Source organism: Phocoena sinus, chromosome 12 (assembly GCF_008692025.1).
Source record: "Phocoena sinus isolate mPhoSin1 chromosome 12, mPhoSin1.pri, whole genome shotgun sequence".
In the NCBI taxonomy this organism is placed as follows: Eukaryota; Metazoa; Chordata; class Mammalia; order Artiodactyla; family Phocoenidae; genus Phocoena; species Phocoena sinus.
In genome coordinates, this window is record NC_045774.1 from 47536463 (window position 1) to 47555703 (window position 19241).

General features: G+C 41.1%; 1 protein-coding gene across 5 annotated transcripts in view; it reads left to right on the plus strand.

The window, feature by feature from the left end:
* Window positions 1-470: 470 nt before the first annotated feature.
* Window positions 471-19241, plus strand: part of LAMA4 (laminin subunit alpha 4) — a 151153-nt gene continuing 132382 nt past the window's right edge. For 2 of the 5 annotated variants that reach the window (XM_032650949.1, XM_032650953.1), the window contains exons 1-2: window positions 514-679; window positions 783-1129. In XM_032650949.1, coding sequence (XP_032506840.1) covers window positions 935-1129 — 195 coding nt within the window. In that variant the 5' untranslated portion in view covers window positions 514-679; window positions 783-934. Of the gene's footprint in view, window positions 486-513; window positions 680-782; window positions 1130-19241 lie in introns of those variants that run through there. The other 3 variants (XM_032650951.1, XM_032650952.1, XM_032650950.1) reach the window with 2 other exon arrangements.

The following is a 19241-nucleotide window of genomic DNA, read 5'->3' on the forward strand; positions in this document are numbered from 1 at the left end:
AAAGTTCATGCATTTGAGTAATGAAGTCATTTTCCAGTGCTGCAGTGAAATATATTCTTCTCCCAAGCCCTCTGGGTGAGGACTGTCAGGGGGAAGAGGGTGGCCAGCCAGTCTCCAGGGAAGGTATGAGCACAAACAGTGCAGTAGCCTGTCTCTAGAAAATGAGAAACACTGCCCAAGAAAGGGGGTGCCCTCCCCCTCTGCCATCTGAGAGCATCCACCTCCGGCTCCAGCCCAGGAATCCCTTTTCCACCCACTTTACTGCAAACTATCAGGGCCACATAAAAGATGTACATAAATATAGATAAGACATCCGGCACCTTGGCTAAATAAATAAGAGATGTGAGGAAGCAATCACAAAAGCTGAATATTCATCTGGGGCCCTTGGAGGGGCTCCAAACTGAGAGGGGAGGGGAGGCCGCCAGGAAAGGCCCGGCCACGGTGTCTGAAAGACCAACTTGGAGGGGGAGGGCCTGGAAGTGAAGGTAAAAAGGGAGTGGTGAAAATGGGTGTGGGAAGGAAGCCAGGACAGCGCAGCCCTCAATCCCGACTGCCAGGGACAGGAGGTGGCCGGCGCTCGCGGGGCTCGCCCCAAACGCATCCGCCTCTTGATGCTGAGCTTTAAGCTCCATCCATCTGTACATTCTGCAGCGAGAGCCTCTGGGGAGAGAGAGAGAAAGTGAGAGAGAGAAACGGAGGGGGGAGACAGAAAGAGGAGAGAGAGAGAAGGGGGGGTGGAGCAGGCTCTGGCTTACTCTCTCACTCTTCCTTTTTCTACTAAGTTGCTCCCTGGGCTGCCTTGAGTTCCCACATCTGGATACTGCAGACGCACAGAAGGTAAAATAAGTGAGGCACCGCTGCACCACAGGGGGGACCGGCGAGGACCAACAGTGGCCGAGCCCCTGGAAGAGCCCTGTCGGATGTCAGCGGAGAGATGGCTTTGAGCTCAGCCTGGTACGCAGTCCTGCCCCTGTGGCTCCTCTGGGGCGCCGCCTGCTCCCGCGCCGCGTCTGGGGACGACAGCGCTTCTCCTTTTGACATTGAAGGGAGCTCAGCGGTCGGCCAACTAGACCTGCCTGAGACCATCGAGGCCCGCGTGGCTCTCGGAAGTCTGCCGCCTGCTGCCAAGGTACAGTGCCCCTGCCATTGTCACCCTGCTGGGGCACCTGTGCCCCGTGTTGTGTGTGTCACACTTGTGTCCCCCTCTCTCCCCACCCCCTTTCCCTTCCCCACCCGCCTTATGAGTTTCACCTGGACGGGTCAGTTCAGAAACTTGAAATAAAGAGTTTTACTTTGTACGTTAGATTTGGACTTTGTGATTTGAGAGCTGAGGCTTTGGAACACATCCCTGTTCAAGCTGGTAAAAGGGCATGTGTCTTGCATACTCTGAGTTAGTAGGCTAGACTCTCAGCTGGGGCTGCAGTAGCACGTCTGTGACTTTCCGCCGCTTGTTATGTCCCAATAGAGTCATTTTTGTCAAGCCACACCACTTAATGTGTGTGCCCTGTCACTGGCTTCCTGCTCCTCTGTGATGTTAGGACAGTGGGAACAATACTGCAGGACTAATCTTTTTGTCACAAATTAAACAGAAGGTCCTCTGCAAGAGGGGAGGGTGAAGAGTGGGTGAGGGCACTAAAGCTGTTAGGAAACTGCAGAGCAGTTACCTTAAATAGACACAAGCCATTGTATTCCAGAAACAAGAAGTCATGATGAAAGACAAGCCCCATCCCAAATGTAAAAATGACAGAGATATGCTACTGATGATATGCTTATTCAAAGAGCTGCTGTTTGAATCCCTTGCAAAAGCATTTATGTTAAAAGCAAAACCAAAGTGTAGAAACTGGGTAAAGGTGGATGAATCCAGAGTAAGTGATTTAAGAACCCCCTGAGCCGAGACGGACAACAGCATGTCCAGGGCGTGGGAGACACGAAATAGGAGGAAAATGAAGTCACCTAAGTTCATGGGAAAGGAAAGAGCAGTTGACCTAACAACACACACACGCACACACACACACACACACGCACATGCACACACACACACACACACCCCCATAGCTATGATTACAGCAACTATAGAACCAAAGCAGTTATGTGGATTGATACATTTCTAATGCCATTGATGCATTTCTAGTGCCATTTCTAACAGCACTGAAGTCTGGATTATTGCTATTAGTCCTACTAATTGTTAGTATAACCGTAGTTATTAAACTACTAATAAGATAATATGCATGAAGATGGTCCTTCTCCAGGAGTGAGCCCTACCCACACCCCAAAATGAGGGGAGGATGGGTAGGGCCAAAGCATACCAACTCCCATTGTGGTGTGAAATGTAATCCCCATGAGAAAGAGGGGCACGCCTCCTGGTCAACTTTGTACTCAGACATGGGGAGAAGCCAGACCAGGAGACACTCCACACAATGAGAAGGCTTCACTTCTCTACAGGCTTGGAATCAACCCCCCAGGAAGCATTATCTCCACCTGTTGCTTTGAGTGGAAAGTTCCAGAATGAAACGCTTAAGAGTAGGATTGCCAGATAGAATACAGGACACCCAATTAAATTTGAATTTCAGATAAACAGCAAATAGATTTTGGTTATGTCTCAAATATTTCATGGGATGTATTTATACTAAAATTTTTTTCACTGTTTATCTGAAATTCAGTTTATCTGGGCATCCTATCTTTTTACCTGCTAATTCTAAAAAGACAGGCACACATAACTTTTTGTAACTCTCATCTCACAAAACGTAAGAAAATAATTGATTTTTTTAGGGAACCTTAAATTTATTGCTGAAACCCTGAGCAACTGCTTATATACTCGTATGTTCAGTGAAATAATATGAAGGCAGCACAGCAGAGGGTTTTAGATTGCAGGCTTTGCAGTCTGATGGTCCCAAGTTCAAATTTCAGCTTGCCTGCTCCTTACCTTGGGCAAACTACAGATGCCCAACTTGCAGATAAAGAAACTGAGACTTAGATAAGTTATTGATGTCTACTTCATATTTCATACAGTTACTGTGATGAAATTAGATAAAATACATAGAGGACTTAACACAGTGACTAACATGTATAAATGCTTAATACATCCTACGTGTTGTCTTTATTATTATTATAAAAAATACATGGCTAGTTGGATTAAAAGAAACCCTTATTTGGGAATATTTCTCAGAACTTTATTTTCATGGTGCTATTTTACTTAATATTGCTTGTCTGTATCCTTCCAATCAAAAAGAATGTCATGTAGTATGTTAAATTTGTAATACTGTCGGAGACTAATAGGTCCAGAATGCCCGTTGAGGCTTCTGGTTTAGGGAAACAGAATCTATTAGTCATTCCGAAGGGTCATATGATGTAGAAAGGGTGGGATTGGGGTAATTATGTTCCCACTGCATAGTTTCACATAATGCCCTCCAGTCAGCCTGCAGTCCCACAGCGATTCCAACGCCCCACCATTCGGGTTTCCCATGCTTTTTATAGCCAGTAAGGAGACCTGAAAGCAAATACATTCTGGAGATTTAATAACATGGTACAACCACTCCACTGAATTGGTTCAGGAGGTTATATTTCATCTGTAGAGAAAAAGAGAACATGGACTCATACAAGACATTATTCGTGGGCGTTTGGAGAGGTGGATGGAAGGATATTCTAAAAATACATTCATTTTATTTGAATCGGATATATATATAAATGGTCATTCCTCAATTCTCCTTCAAAGGGAAGAAAGAAAACTAGTAAAGCAAGCATGGAGCAGTGGGAGGTGCTAGGCTGACGGCCTTCCTAAGGCTCTCCCACACCCCTCCATAGCAGGACTGGCATCCTCTCCACCCTCAGCACAAACTAGGGCATACTGGTACACAGTGTGGGTTAGGAGAACAAATACATTCAACATGCACTGAATAAAAGGATGGGAAGCATGGGCTGACCAAGAAGGAACGCCCCTCCTTTCCTTCTAAAATAAGCACAAGCTCCTCCAGGATGCAGAGAATTTGAAAACAGGAGCACCACGGGTGCTAGTTGGTAGGATTTTCCTACTATCTGCTTTTTTACAAGCAGATAATTTACTGAGTCCATTATTTCTGAGTATATGGTGAGAACAATGATTCTCAGCAGGTGGGGTTGGGCAAAGGGGAAACTAGGTAGTGTCAAAAAGTGTATTTAGTATTCTAATATTCCACTTTTAAGAAAAGAAAGACTTAATTTTATTATACACATTATAGCAAGTGAAACTAGGCAAAAGTCTTCTTGGCCAATACGGAGATGCAGAAGAATGGGAGGGGACACAAGGATGGAGATGGGAACAGTCCCCCAGAAGAGGGTATCAGAGTGTCCTTAGGAAGAATGACATTCTGGTTTATCAAAAAGAAGCAGGAGTTAAACAAGGTCAAGAACACAGGTTAGAGGTTGATTAAAAGAAACGCTTAGTTGGGAATATTTCTCAGAACTTTATTTTATGGTGCTATTTTACTTAACATTGCCATATCCCTGTTGTCTATATCCTTCGTGGCTGGAAAGAAGCCACCCAGAGACTCAGAGAGGAGTGGGGACTTTGCTGGAAGGGCAAAGCGGGAGGTGGTGGAAGGCGACAGTGCTGTTACTGCCTTTGGTAGATTATTGAGAAAATAAGGAAAATAATTGACAATACTGAGCAAACTTCCCTGAGAGGGGAAACCAGGAGTTTATCTCCTGATAACCTGATTGGATTTTGCAGTTGCTGTTCTTAGCTTCCCTCCAAGAAGATTCGTGCCCCATGAACCACAAATGTACCTCGCGCTAGACAAACTTGCTTGCTAAGAAAAAAAAAGCAATATGAACTAGACTAATTTTGCGGGGCTTTTCTTCTAGACACCCTTCATGGTTGATCTGTGATCCCATGCTCCAACACGTAGTTAGGTGCCCTGCCACTAAAGGATTGTAGTATGTTTATTAAAAGACAGCTCAGATCCCTTTCACTATCTGCTTTCCGTTGCCTTATCTTGCTCCCTTACTTTGAGAAAGGCTTTGTAGAACAACATCAAGACTTCCAGTCACTGGCCTAGGCCATCATTCTATACCACTGTTCAACAGAGCAGTTGGTAATTTAACACCCACACCCCACCCCCAGCCTGGCATGCAGTCATTATTTCACTCACTTAATACCATCCAAAGAGCAGGTTTGGAGACCTACCATGTACACAGTAATAAAGCAGGCACCAGGCGGGACAGAAAGAAGGCAGAGTCACATCCCTACCCTCAAGGAGTAAGCAATCTAAGACAGAAAAATATACACGTAGCCACTATATAAAGCAGAATGAATTTATGTTCTGTAAGAGCGGCTATCAGCTAAGTGCCATGGGGCTAATGTGGAAAAAGTATTACTCCTGGGCTAGGCCAGTAGGGCACAGCCACTTACTCACCAAACACCAAAGAAAGTTCCTGGGAAACATTATTTTAGAAGGACTGGAATACAGTAATGGTAATAATAATAATAGCGTGGCTTATCGATGACACTCATTGAGTATTTACCACGTGCCAGACACTGGTCTAAGCACTTTCCATGAGTTATTTCCTTTAACCCTCATAACAGTTCAGTGGGATTGGCGTACTTATTATCTCATTTTGCAAACGTGGAAACTGAGGCACAAAGCATTTGCCCAGGCAACCTGCCTGGTAAGTGGCCCAGCTAGGAAGGAGTTTATGAAAGTAATTCAACTGTGCAAGAATATCTAGAAAAATGTGGTGAGGTAAATGTAACTATCTGTAGGAACAATTTTAGTCAAAGTTTGATAATTTCTTAAAGTGAAGATATATAAAATACCATTCAAAGACCATTTATGCAGTGCTTCCTAGATGAGTAGCATAAATTACATGGCCTATCTTACAGAATTTATTATAAAACTGCTGGAAAACAGAGAATTCCATTTGCTATAATTCCAGAGTTCTCAGATTTAACCAGAAGAAATGGTTTTTTTTAATTGTGGTAAAATATACACAAAATTTATTATTTTAACCATTTTTAAGTGGCATTAGGTCATCATCATCCATCACCACCCATCACCATCACTACCATCCATCTCCAAAACTTTCACCTTCCTAAACTCAAATTCAATACACATTAAACAATAATTCCTGTTAGCCTTTTCCCCAGGCCCTGGCAACCACCATTCTACTCTCCGTTTCTATGAATCTGACTACTCTAGGTATCTCATATAAGCGGAATCTACAGTATTTGTCATTTTGTGCCTGGCTTATTGCACTTAACATAACGTGGTCAAGGTTCATCTATGTTGTAGCATTTGCCCAAATTTCATTCCCTTTTAAGGCTGAATAATATTCTACTGTATGTAATATCACATTTTACTTATCCATTTGTCTGTTGATGGACATTGAGTTATTTCTACCTTTTGGCTACCGTGAATAGTGCTGCTATGAACATTGGTCTACAATTATCCATCAGAGTCCCTGCTTTCAGTCCTTTTGAGTATATACCTAGAAGTGGAATTGCTGATCCTATGCAACAGAGACAGTTTTAAAACTCAGATTTTTACAGAGGCCGAGCAAAAAATAACTGGGTAGGGAAAGGAACACATCCTGTGAGTGGGGGGGCCCAAGCAACAGCAGAGGACGGGATGCCTCTTCCAGAGGGCACCCACCTCTCTGTGTTGCCAGGCCTTCTGTTTTTTTACAAGAAGACAGAATCTGGATTCTTAAGTGAAATTGCTGACTCAGTTTTTTTAATGCCCTGTGGGAAGCACATCTGAGGACTGTTTATTTGCAGTCTCTGCTTTACAACATTTGAAATTCACCTTTCATCAAAGGCACAATGTGGGCATCTAGCCAGACAGATGTGCTATGAATCCAGCTCCCCTACTTTCTAGCTGTTTGACTTTAGGCAAATTAGTGCATTTTTCAGAGGCTCCGTCTGTTTGATTTTAAAATGAATACAAATGTATTTTCTTTGCAAGATATTTGTGAAATTTAAGTGAAATCGTGTGTATAAGCTGCCTAACTCAGTCTGCCCTCATCCTCTCTTCTCTCCCTCCCTCCTCACCCTTTTTCTTCCATTATCTGTTTTTATCTACCTGCGAGTTCAGATTTGTAGTATCAGTCTATTTTCATCTAAATTTTTACTTATTCTGTAAATTTGATTACTTTCAACTTTTGCTTACAAATTTGCTGATTATCCAACATTGGACAAGAAGGAGACTAGTTTAACTATTAAAATAATTGTATCCCTAATGGTTCTTTAAACATAACCTTTCCCCAGAAATAGGATAATCTGAGCAGTTAAGAGAAATGAATGAGTTTTCCCAAATACCCAAAAAACTAAACAAAAAACCCAGCATATTTGCTATGACAAGGACTATAACCTTTTTTTTTCCCTTTCACAATTAAATTCTAAAATCTGACTTGTCATAGATTCTTGAAGCATATAATGCTAAAAACACTCCTCTCCTTTAGGGTTTTTATGTGCTGAAAGTAACCACATAAATATAATGATGGCCAGACATAGTTATGAGACATTTGATTGGTTAGAAACCATTAAAATCAGATTGCCAGTACATGCTTTGAGTTACAAAACTTAGCATTTCCAAACAATTACTTTCGTGTTTTCTAAAGCAAATAATCTGCTACTTGACTGAGATATAGTGACCACATAGAAGAATATTTAAATATCTACTCCAGCATTTGCCAAAAAGCAGCATTCTTTTTTCAATTGCTTTTCTTTTTGCTCCTAGTGTGGTAAAGTTAAATTCTGGGAAATGGTTTACTAAAGGGAAGTTTAACCACAGATGTTTGTAATTCCAACTTAAGTTTCCCATCAAAGTCTTAATGAAATTCAGCTGCCAAGCAGTCAGCTCTGAATCTGAGTCTTTTTATCATGAGAAACTTGGGGAAAACAGCATTCTGAGGCTGACTGGTAGTGGGAAACTGTTCATATTCAAGCCCAAATCCTCTACATGAAGGAAAAAAAAAATACACGAAGAAACAAATTCTCTTAAAAAAAGGCTTGGGGGGTGGTCAAATGTACTTTAAGTAACATGTAATACGGCCCTCTTTTCACTTCCAGGAATTTCTTAGTTTGTGTGTTGTGTTTTGCTGGAGGCTAGAGATCTAGTGTTTACCTAAATGGAGTAAAGTATCAATGTTTATGACTCCATGAGAACCAATGAGTTGGAGAAATCCCATAACATTAACAGCTGCATTAACCCAAGCCCCCTGGAGACTAGAGCAGTGACCCATGCTGCATACTACAGCTAAAAGGATGCTTGAGCACAGTGCAAATTCTGTATATTAGTATTTATTTTGAAATTATGCCTTCCATTCCATGGAGTGGCATGATTACTTTAAAGGAAATCAAGATGTCTAGAGATCAAAGATGTCTTCACTAAAACTCACCTTGGACGTGACTGTTACATGCAACACTGTTGTCTGTTTACAAAGTGAACTGCAACATGGCACACTGCACTGAGCAGCTCTGTAAAGCCAAACGTCGACCCAAAGGAATGCATAATATAGACACAGCAGAAGGCAAGATAAATGTCTAAAAAGCCTTGTACCGTGGGATGCCAGGGCTGTAGAATCATCTAGAATCACTGCAAGAGCCAGAGCACAAATTCAGGGTTTAAAATCATGGCTGGCTGCTTCTTCCACACAGAATTATTCCACAGTGCCTTTCAAGGTTCACAGCCACAGTGTGTATGTTTCCCTTTGATGATCAGTGATATAATTTGACAAGCTAAGTGTGCCCTAAGTGTAACCTCTCTTCCTGCCGATATGCCATGAGTCCTAGGAGCAGCAGAGCAGTTCTGTCATCTGTGATTCTGTTAATCCCCAGGTCACAGGTGAGGTGCTAAATGCCTGTTATTTGGAGACTGAACTGAGTTTGAATGCCTGGAGATGGGCCAGTGTTTCTTTGTGGTGAATGAATAACTGCCTCATTCTATATTGTTCCCTTGGAATTGCTGGCTGTCGTGATCAATGCCAGCAGACACCCTGAAATTCCTCTCATCAGGGACAAGCCCTGAAGCCTCTATTGCAGCACAGAATTCAGCATAGAGGAGACGGGTTTGAATGCGGAGCCAGTGGGTGGTTATTATTGGATGCATAACTCTATTGGACCTTGCACTGGGAACCATAAAATCAAAGGGATCATAGGATGTTAGATCTAGAAAGAGAGTTGAGAGATTCAAACCCTCTCATTTTGTAGGTAAGGAAGCTGGGTTTCAGAGGGGTTGGGGTGCTTCACTCAAGGACACAAAGTTCCTTAGCAGCAGTGCCAGGAACTATGTCTTCTGACTTCCAGCCTTATTTTCTTTCAAATTATTTCAATCAACTGAATCATCCTTAGCTTTAGAACTGGGGATCATTAAGTAAAATATATATTTTTTAATAAAATATATATATGTATACACACATATATATATATATACACACACACAGATATATCTTTAAGAGAAGAATTATTTACTTCTAATATACTATCACTTTACTCTTCATTGTTTCTAGTTAACCTTAAGTTGAATCATCAGTAGGAGAGTCTCCCAGAATTGAGTGGAGTGGGGAAAGCACTGAACCGTGAGTCTGGAACTAACTATTCTTGTCCATGGCCGTGCCACTAACAGCCAGATTACCCTTACCAGTTAAAGGAACCTGGGTAAATCCCTTCACCTCCTGGGACAGCTTGAAAAGAACAAAACAAAATCAAGGTTACTTCAAGCAACCAAGTTCTATAACTGGCTAATAAATAGATCAAATTGTAAACTACTTAAAGGGGAGCTGACCTAAGGAACAGAATCACTCAGAGTCACAGCTGCTGTCCTAGTTAGAACCCCAAGATTTAGTATCCAGAACCTGAGGGAAACACAGGGTCCTGATCTGGTTAAGAGGGTTGGGTGGGGATGGTTTAAGAGTCCTTTTTCCTGCTTCCTTCAGGGTCAGAGCTGAGAATGGTTTGCAGGACAGAGCACTGGCCCAGCCACTGACAGGAGCCTTTCCAAGATGACACGCCCAGGAGGTTTCCCAGCCAGCATCCGGTGCAGACACCTAAGTGTGCCCAATGAATATTAATGGTCTCCCATGCCAGGGTTCCTGCTGCCATCTGCCCTCTCCAGACCCTTCAGGGTGACCCTAAGCATGAAGCTCCACATGGAAAAACAAGAAGGATGACAATGGATGAGATAAGGGACATGGGGACTTGTGTCCCTGAGTCTTCTAAAACTTAAGTGACATGTGACAGAGGGTCCAGAGAGGAGAATGTCTTTTCACTCTGCACAAAAGGAAGGAAGAGCCAGTGAGGGATTATTAATTCACTGTAAACATCGACTGAAATCACTGCATTATAGTAGACACACTAATGCCACCAACTAAGCCTTCATGACAACGTAAAGAGGAAGCTTAATTTGATAGCCTGCTCTAGATTGAGCAGAATGCAACATTTGGAAGCAAATATTTTAAAGGGCCTTTCTGGAAGTCAGAATCGCCAGTGTGTGAGGGAGCCTGCCCTGGGGGTGTGAATGACTGTGGGGAGGAGGGGTCGAAATCATGGAGGCCCCAAATGTGGCCCAAGGACAGCGGCACCAGCGGCACGAGGACCCGTACTGGGAATGCAGACTCCCAGGTCCCACTCCGGAATCAGAATCTGCATTTTCACCAGATGCCCAGGTTGTTCACATGCACATTAAAGTATAAGAAGCACTCGTCTCTAAAGTGCAGCTGGCCTTAGATTTTACTGGACTTCAGGAAATTGAGAATCCAGAAAAGGGAAGCGTTTCTGACATAATTATAGAGGGGCCTATAAAATAAAACCAAATCATGGCTGCATGAGGCTAGTGAGAGAGCTCATAGGCCCACCGGGGTACTAGCCCCCAGCCTGGAAAGGTGCACCTTAGAATAAAAATCAAGCTTCAAAGAAAATTGCTGCTTCAAGGCATCTGGAGGAGCTGAGAAGGTAATATCACTTCCTGAAACCCTGGCCCGCACGCAGCAGGTGTTCAGGAAGGGAATTTAAAGAAAGACATGAATAATAATAATATTTTTAATGTTTATTAAAATGCTTAGAGGATATCAAACAAACAGACAAAAAAGCCAGACATGAAGTGATAAGGAAGGTTTCCTACTCCTAGCACACACAGCCTAGAAACAGGACCACTGGAGATCTGTGTCCTTGAGGGGAAGGGAGCAGAGACAGGAAGAATTTACTTGTGGAACCTTCTTGGAAACAGGGCATTGCCAGACTCTTAGGAAATAGTGGGATTATAACGTTCTCTCTTGCTAACAAGGGAAGCTTTCTAATTCAGGATAGTGTGTCTTCGGGAAGTGAGGAGTGTGGTCTCTGGCCTAAACTAGAAAGAAACTTGATAAGAGATATGGAAGAGCTAGCTCCCCGGAATGAGAATTGCCAAGGCTAGCCCCCAAAATGGAACCTCTCTAGAGGGATTGAGATTTGCAGGAAAGTGCTCTTGAGACAGGGTCTCGGTCTCCTCCTGCATCAGCAGTCATCTCCATTCTCCTGGCCCATTCCAGGTCTCCTTGATGCAGCCACAGCCCTGAGAGGGCCCCTTGTTATTCTGTAACAGCCTTACAGGACAGCTGTCACCCTTTTGATTTTAATGCCTAACCACCTGCTTAGCACTAGCTGTGTCCTAGGCATTGTTTGAGGTGCTCTATGTGTATTATTAATTTTGCTCATAAGCTAATGAGGAAGGCACTGCTATTAGCACTATTTTACACTTGAGGAAACTGAGTCATCTAGAAGTTGAATAATTTACCCAAGATCACAGTTTAGGGAATCTGGCTCCAAGCTCTTAATCTCTGTCCTGTAAATGACCCTCTAATGTCTGTTTCTAAATCTCAGAGTGTCTTACAATAGCTCAGCTAACAAGGGTCCCCAGTATCATCCAGGAATGCCAGAGTGGTCTTAGAAGCTGATGAGTCTATTTAAAGAACATTTAACTTAGTGGTATGTTTATACTTTGACTTGTTTTTCAAGTTATAGAGTAAACTCACTCTATCATCTCAATAACAATACGAGGTTATTCTTTAGGCATAATAGGAATAAAGATTGACATAATATCTGAATGTATACGTATTTATGTGTCTCCAAATATGCTAAGCATTAGTCATTTCAGTGGAATCCTGAGTTTACATTAGGGACCTACAACTTAAAAGAACTTGATAGAAGGCTAAAGAAAGAACTTGAACTGTAGTAAAAGCAGGATCTCAGGGGAAATGATTAGACAAAGTATGTCAATCATAGGAAAACTGAATGAAGTCTTAGAAACTATTTATCTTTAAAAATTTTTCTTTATAAAGGAAAATATGGAAAGAAATGGAGTTTGGCAACTGAAAGGATTCAAGTCAGACCTAAAAGACACATAAGCTGTTAACTTCTTTCCTAGAAAATTTTTTTAACCTTTGCTTTTCATTGCTTTTGTAATTTTTTTTAACTTTAATTTTTTTTTAACATCTTTATTGGGGTATAATTGCTTTACAATGGTGTGTTAGTTTCTGCTTTATAACAAAGTGAATCAGTTATACATATACATATGTTCCCATATCTCTTCCCTCTTGCGTCTCCCTCCCTCCCACACTCCCTATCCCACCCCTCCAGGTGGTCGCAAAGCACCGAGCTGATCTCCCTGGGCTATGCGGCTGCTTCCCACTAGCTATCTACCTTACGTTTGGTAGTGTACGTATGTCCATGCCTCTCTCTCACTTTGTCACAGCTCACCCTTCCCCTGAGAAAACCATAATTCAAAAAGAGTCATGTACCAAACTGTTCATTGCAGCTCTATTTACAATAGCCTGGAGATGGAAACAACCTAAGTGCCCATCATTGGATGAATGGATAAAGAAGATGTGGCACATATATACAATGGAATATTACTCAGCCATAAAAAGAAACGAAATTGAGCTATCTGTAATGAGGTGGATAGACCTAGAGTCTGTCATACAGAGTGAAGTAAGTCAGAAAGAGAAAGACAAATACCGTATGCTAACACATATATAGGGAATTTAAGGGGAAAAAAATGTCATGAAGAACCTAGGGGTAAGACAGGAATAAAGACACAGACCTACTACAGAACGGACTTTCCTAGAAATTTTCAAGCACTATATAAAACAACATGTCTGAAATAAGTGAGTTATTCATTCAGCTCAAGTGATTAAGAGCTGAGAGGAACCAGGCAAGGCATCAGTGATTCTGTCTGGAACAAACCCAGGTAGCCTCCACCCTGCTGGACCAGGAGGATAGCTCTGCTAGCAGCAGTCACTTGTGGAGTCTGCTGTTAGCCTGGAAGAAAGGAAGGTCCCCCAGATAATCACGCCCAAGAATCTCTACTGCTTCTCCTATCCCTCTAGCCTCAGGTTTTGAAATGTTTTGCTTACTGTCTTAGTTTGCTAAGTCTGCCATAACGTTATACCACAAACTGGGAGATTTAAACAACAGAAATTTATTTTCTTACCTTTCTGGAGGCTAGAAGTCTGGAATCAAGGTGCCATCAGGCTTAGTTTCTGGTGAGAGCTCACTTCCTGGATTGTAGATGGCCACCTTCTCTCTGAGTCCTCACATGGCCTTTTTCCTGTGCACATGCAGAGAGAGAGAGAGAGAGAGAGAGAGAGAGAGAGATCTCATCCTCTTTTATAAAAACACCAGTTCTATCAGATTAAAGCCTTACCCTTACGATCTCACTTAACCTTTACTAGCCTCTTGTATGCCCTACCTCCAAGTACACTCATATTAGGCACAGAACTTCAACATATGAATTGGGATGGAGGAGGGGTGTTAACTGAGTTGGTAACACCTACCAAGGGAAGCGTGGTAAGCAGTAACTCTTTTTTTAATTAGGCAAATTAATGTATAATAGCAAAAGAGAGCTTCTGGTAAAATTAGTAGTGTTATCACTCTGTATTAACCTCAGCCAAAAGCAAAAACAAACACAAAAATTTCATTAGCATTTCATTTTGATTGTATATTTTTATGAATGTGTCACAAGTAATTTTTATTAGATATTTTGAAATATGGAGAATAGTACATTCAGCCCTATATTGCCATCTTGTATTCCTTAGGTGTTCAGGGACACTTGATTGATTACCATTAATGTTTTTATTCTCTTATTTTAAAAAGGTACCTACTACCTCAGCCAAGTTGCTTTGTATGATATAAACAGGAATAGAATCCAGTCAAAGAGATAAAACAAGTAAACAGTAGTGTAATACAACTAAATGTTATCAAAACTCTTAGAGGGTTTAGAAGGAATGTTCACTCCTGGTGGGAAGTTCACAAGTGAATTCATGGAAGAGGTGACATTTGAGTTGAATCCTTAAGATTGAAGAAAATTCAAGCTGAGGCGATAGGATAAGTAAAGTCAAAAGACACAGGGTTCTTCTGGAAAGGGATATAGTCCTAGTTGGTGGTACTGGATAACAGGGAGCCACTGAAGATTTCAGAGCAGAAAAGATGCTCAATGAGAATTCTTCATCAACATTAATCTGGACATGGGCTATTGGATGGAGGACGCAGTAGGCAGCAGAGAGCCTGGAATCGGGGTAACTTATATCATGTATTGGTAATTGTCCAGGAACGAGTAAGAAGGGTCTGGATTTAAATAGTGGCCATGGTCTGGAAGGGAGAAAACAGACGCTGGGGTCATTGCAGAGATTCTATCAGATGACTTGCCCTGTTTTGGAGAGCAAGGATGACAGAGAAGTCAGAGGTGCTGCTGCTGTTTGGAGAAATGTATTACATCATGGGAAAAAATCTTGAGTTCAAAGACCTTTTAACACAAGACCTACTAAATCAGTGGCTTTCAAGCTGAGGCTTCATGGAAATGCATTGCCTTGGGTATAACTTGGGGTAAGGGAGGCTGAGCAGCAAGAAGTGGGGGCTCTTCTTCCTTCAACCAGTGCATCTTTTTAATCTGTCTTATAGATGAATTCTACATGAGATTTCCCTGGGAAAAAAGGAATTCTCTGCCCTACAATGTTTGAGAACCATGGTGCTGGGGGCTTCCGAGTTGATATTCTAAATCATGACAGGTCTCCAAAATATTGCCCAAAATCTCATTCAAATCAGTGCTTCCTAGGCAGCTTCTCAGTGTTACATATACCTGCCTCTGGGCCAGTGCATATTGCTGATTGCACAGAGCTGCTGGTGTTCTGAGCATCTCTGCTGCGGCTCCAAACACAAGTTAGAAATCACTGAACAACTGGTGCTCTCCTAAGAGATATTTATATGCTTCCTGTTCCCTGTCTGAGGATATTTTTGGCCCTTTCCTAGGAAATTCCACTTTTGTCTCAGTTATTAACTGGGAGTGCTGAGGAAAAGGCAAAGGAGTTTTGGAAAGTTTTGGAGGGTGGTAGTGGGTTGAACCGATAACCGGTATCTTTCAGTCCTCATAGGAACAGTCAGATGTTTGCATGGTTCTTATTTTTCTAAACCAATGGTTTCATCATTATTAACATCATCTTATCCTAAACCTAAACAGTTACTCACCTGCACTCTGACCTAAAAAGACAGCTCTTAGTCTTACTTTCCCCTCCCTCAACACTGGATTACACCCACCTTTGGTCCTTCATCTCCAAGGGCCAAAATGCTTCCACTATGAGTGTTATGTCTATTAAAAGGGAGAAAATAAACATCTAAAACCACATTTGATTTTTTTTATTTGAATGAGAAAAGTGACACCTTAAGCATTTCACAGTGTCATTAAGGCAAGTTGCCACTTATTTTATTTTGCTTTATGACATATATTCAGAACACTGAGAACTGATCTGTTAAATTAGGAAAGCTTCCTATATATCTCAACCCAAGTTTAAAGAGCACAGCTTTCAAAAAGCTCTTGACATTGGACAAATGTTACTTACAACTGAAAAATATTGGAATATCCAATGACTACTAACTCAGTTGAAAAACAATGTTAATACTTTAAAGCTTCCATGAGGGGATATGGGGATATATGTATACATGTAGCTGATTCACTTTGTTATACAGTAGCAACTAACACAACAATGGAAAGCAATAAAGATGTTAAAAAAAAGTAAATTTTTAAAATGTTAAATAAATAAAAAAAAAGCTTCCATGATTTACAAGGTATATTCATACATATTTCCACCTTTATTCCTTTCAACTATATTACAAACCAGGCAGGCCACTGGTTATTAATCTAATTTATATAAATGTGGAGATGTTAAATACTTTGCCCAAAGTTTCATAGCATGGAACCAGTATGAAACAGCAGGCAGCTTTATAAAATTCTAGACTGTTAGGATGGGAAGAGCCTAGAAAGCATCGTGCCACTAATATCATTGAAAGAGGAGGAAACTGGAGCCAGAAGTTAAGTCACTTCCTCGAGGTCCCACAGCAAGTTTCTACAACTGGAACCAGCCAAGTTTCCTGACGCTTAGAGCAGTCCTCTTGTCCTACTGAATGACAGCATGGATGCCATCACCAGAATAAATAATAGGGATGAGGAACACCTAGTGATCTGTATGTTGGGATATTAAACAAGTTGGATCAGACAAGAGCATATCCATGTGTACCTTCCCGTTATGACTTATGTCACCATCTGTGCCTTAGTCCTAAATAATTTAACTCCTAAAATATTAATTCTCTTGGCCTTTTGGTCAGTATATTTATCCCAATTTTGAATTTAATTTATAACCACACTATTCATACCTCTTCTTTCATTTCAAGGATTTTTGCTTTGTCCCCATATGGCTGTTGACCCCTTAAATTATGCTTTCAGCACCCATACTTAAAAAGAAAGCTTTCAAGTGCACTAAGATTTCAGAATTTCCGGTTAGAGTTTCCTGATGGTCATATAAAAATAAACAACACATCCTGGATCTTAAAAGGAAGAAAGAAAATAAGATCAATTTCAAAAATGAACAATGACACTTTTGTTTTAAAACAATTGAAGAACTAAGTTTTAAAATTCCCAGACCACATTATGTCTGCTTTTCCCCCTGCACAGTCATCATTCAGGTTTCCACATGACTGTAAGAAACTTCCCTATCATGTAGCAAAACAATTATAACATGAGAAATTAATGAGGAAAATTAAATGTGTGCTGGCACCAAAGTGGTCTACTCTGGCAGTTGTACCCCGTTGTGACTGCCCCAACCTGCTTTAAAACAGTTCTGAGTTTCAGCATCTCCATTTTTTGTTTGTGGAGCTTTTTCACTGCTGATTTCAAAGTCAAGTCACCCCACTCTTGTAACAGCAAGTTTCTCAAAGGCAATCTACCAATTGCCAGCAGAACTGTAGTTAGTAAAATCCAGGGACCGCACCAGGAGTAGCATCTGCTTAGATGTGCCCTGAGTCTAATAGAGGATAAGAAATAAGGAAGATTTCAGGGGTTGGGGCAGCCTGCTGTGGTCAGCAAAATAAGGTCTTTGGGAGGCAGAACAGTTCTAATCTGCTGCGCACTCAGTGGTTCACTTTCAGAATGGCAGGCACCATCATCCCTTGTTCTCTCCCGTGGTCTTGATGTGAGGAGGCTGCTCAGTATGGTGAAAGTAATACCATATTTAAGGAAATATAAATATCTTTGTCAGATCAGAGTAATAATCTTTTGGGGAAAGGAAAATATTCTTTGTACCGGGCTTAAAATCTCTGTGTTTTTTTAAAGGGCTGGGCTCTTCCTACTCTCAAACAGTATTGGTGATTATTTTGGCAGGTGAAGCACATTTTCCTTGTGACCTGTGTTTTGGGACCTGCAATATATCAAAATGTTCAGTGGAAATAAGCATTTTGTTGTTTTCTTTTCTGCAGAATATCTTTTTATCTGCTCTTCCATTCAGTTGTTTTGAAAGCTAACAAGTGTTGGATGCTTGTTTTAATTTTAAGACATTATATCATCATCTCAGATTATCTAAACTGTTTTGATTTTCCTTTGATTACAATCTCTCTTTTTGTAATCTGCTAACATAAGTTCATCTAGAAAATGTGCTTTCTCCTCAATGTCATAAGTCACCATGGATTTCCTTGGAACATAGTTCATATCGTCTAAGAAATTTACAAACTTTTTTTCTTTATATGCTATTCACTTTTTTTTAACATATTTATTGAAGTATAATTGCTTTACAATGGGGTGTCAGTTTCTGCTGTATAACAAAGTGATTCAGATATACATATATCCCCATATCTCCTCCCTCTTGCATCTCCCTCCCAACCTCCCTATTTCACCCCTCTAGGTGGTCACAAAGCACGGAGCTGATCTCCCTGTGCTATGTGGCTGCTTCCCACTAGCTATCTATTTTATATTTGGTAGTGTGTATATGTCAATGACACTCTCTCACTTCATCCCAGCTTACCCTTCCCCCTGCCTGTGTCCTCAAGTCCATTCTCTACGTCTGCATCTTTATTCCTGTCCTGCCAGTAGGTTCTTCAGAACCATTTTTCTTTTTTTTTTACATTCCATATATATGGTTAACATACGGTATTTGTTTTTCTCCTTCTGACTTACTTCACTCTGTATGACAGACTCTAGGTCTATCCACCTCGCTACAAATAACTCGATTTCATTCCTTTTTATGGCTGAGTAATATTCCATTGTATATATGTGCCACATCTTCTTTATCCATGCATCTGTCAATGGACACTTAGGTTGCTTCCATGTCCTGGCTATTGTAAATAGAGCTGGAGTGAACATTGTGGTACATGACTCTTTTTGAATTATGGTTTTCTCAGGGTATATGCCCAGTAGTGAGATTGCTGGGTCATATAGTAGTTCTATTTTTGGTTTTTTAAGGAACCTCCATACTGTTCTCCATAGTGACTGTATCAATTTACATTCCCACCAACGGTGAAAGAGGGTTCCCTTTTCTCCACACCCTCTCCAGCGTTTATTGTTTGTATTTTTTGAGGATAGCCATTTTTACTGGTGTGAGGTGATACCTCTTCATAATTTTGATTTGCATTTCTCTAATGATTAGTGATATTGAGCATCCTTTCATGTGTTGGTTGGTAATATGTATATCTTCTTTGGAGAAATGTCTATTTAGGTCTTCTGCCCATTTTAGGATTGGGTTGTTTGTTTTTTTGATATGAGCTGCATGAGCTGCTTGCATATTTTGGAGATTAACCCTTTGTCTGTTGCTCCATTTGCAAACAGTTTCTCCAATTCTGAGGGTTGTCTTTTCATCTTGTTTATGGTTTCCTTTGCTGTGCAAAAGCTTTGAAGTTTCATTAGGTCCCATTTGTTTATTTTTGCTTTTATTTCCATTACTGGAGGAGTTGGATCAAAAAGTATCTTGCTGTGATT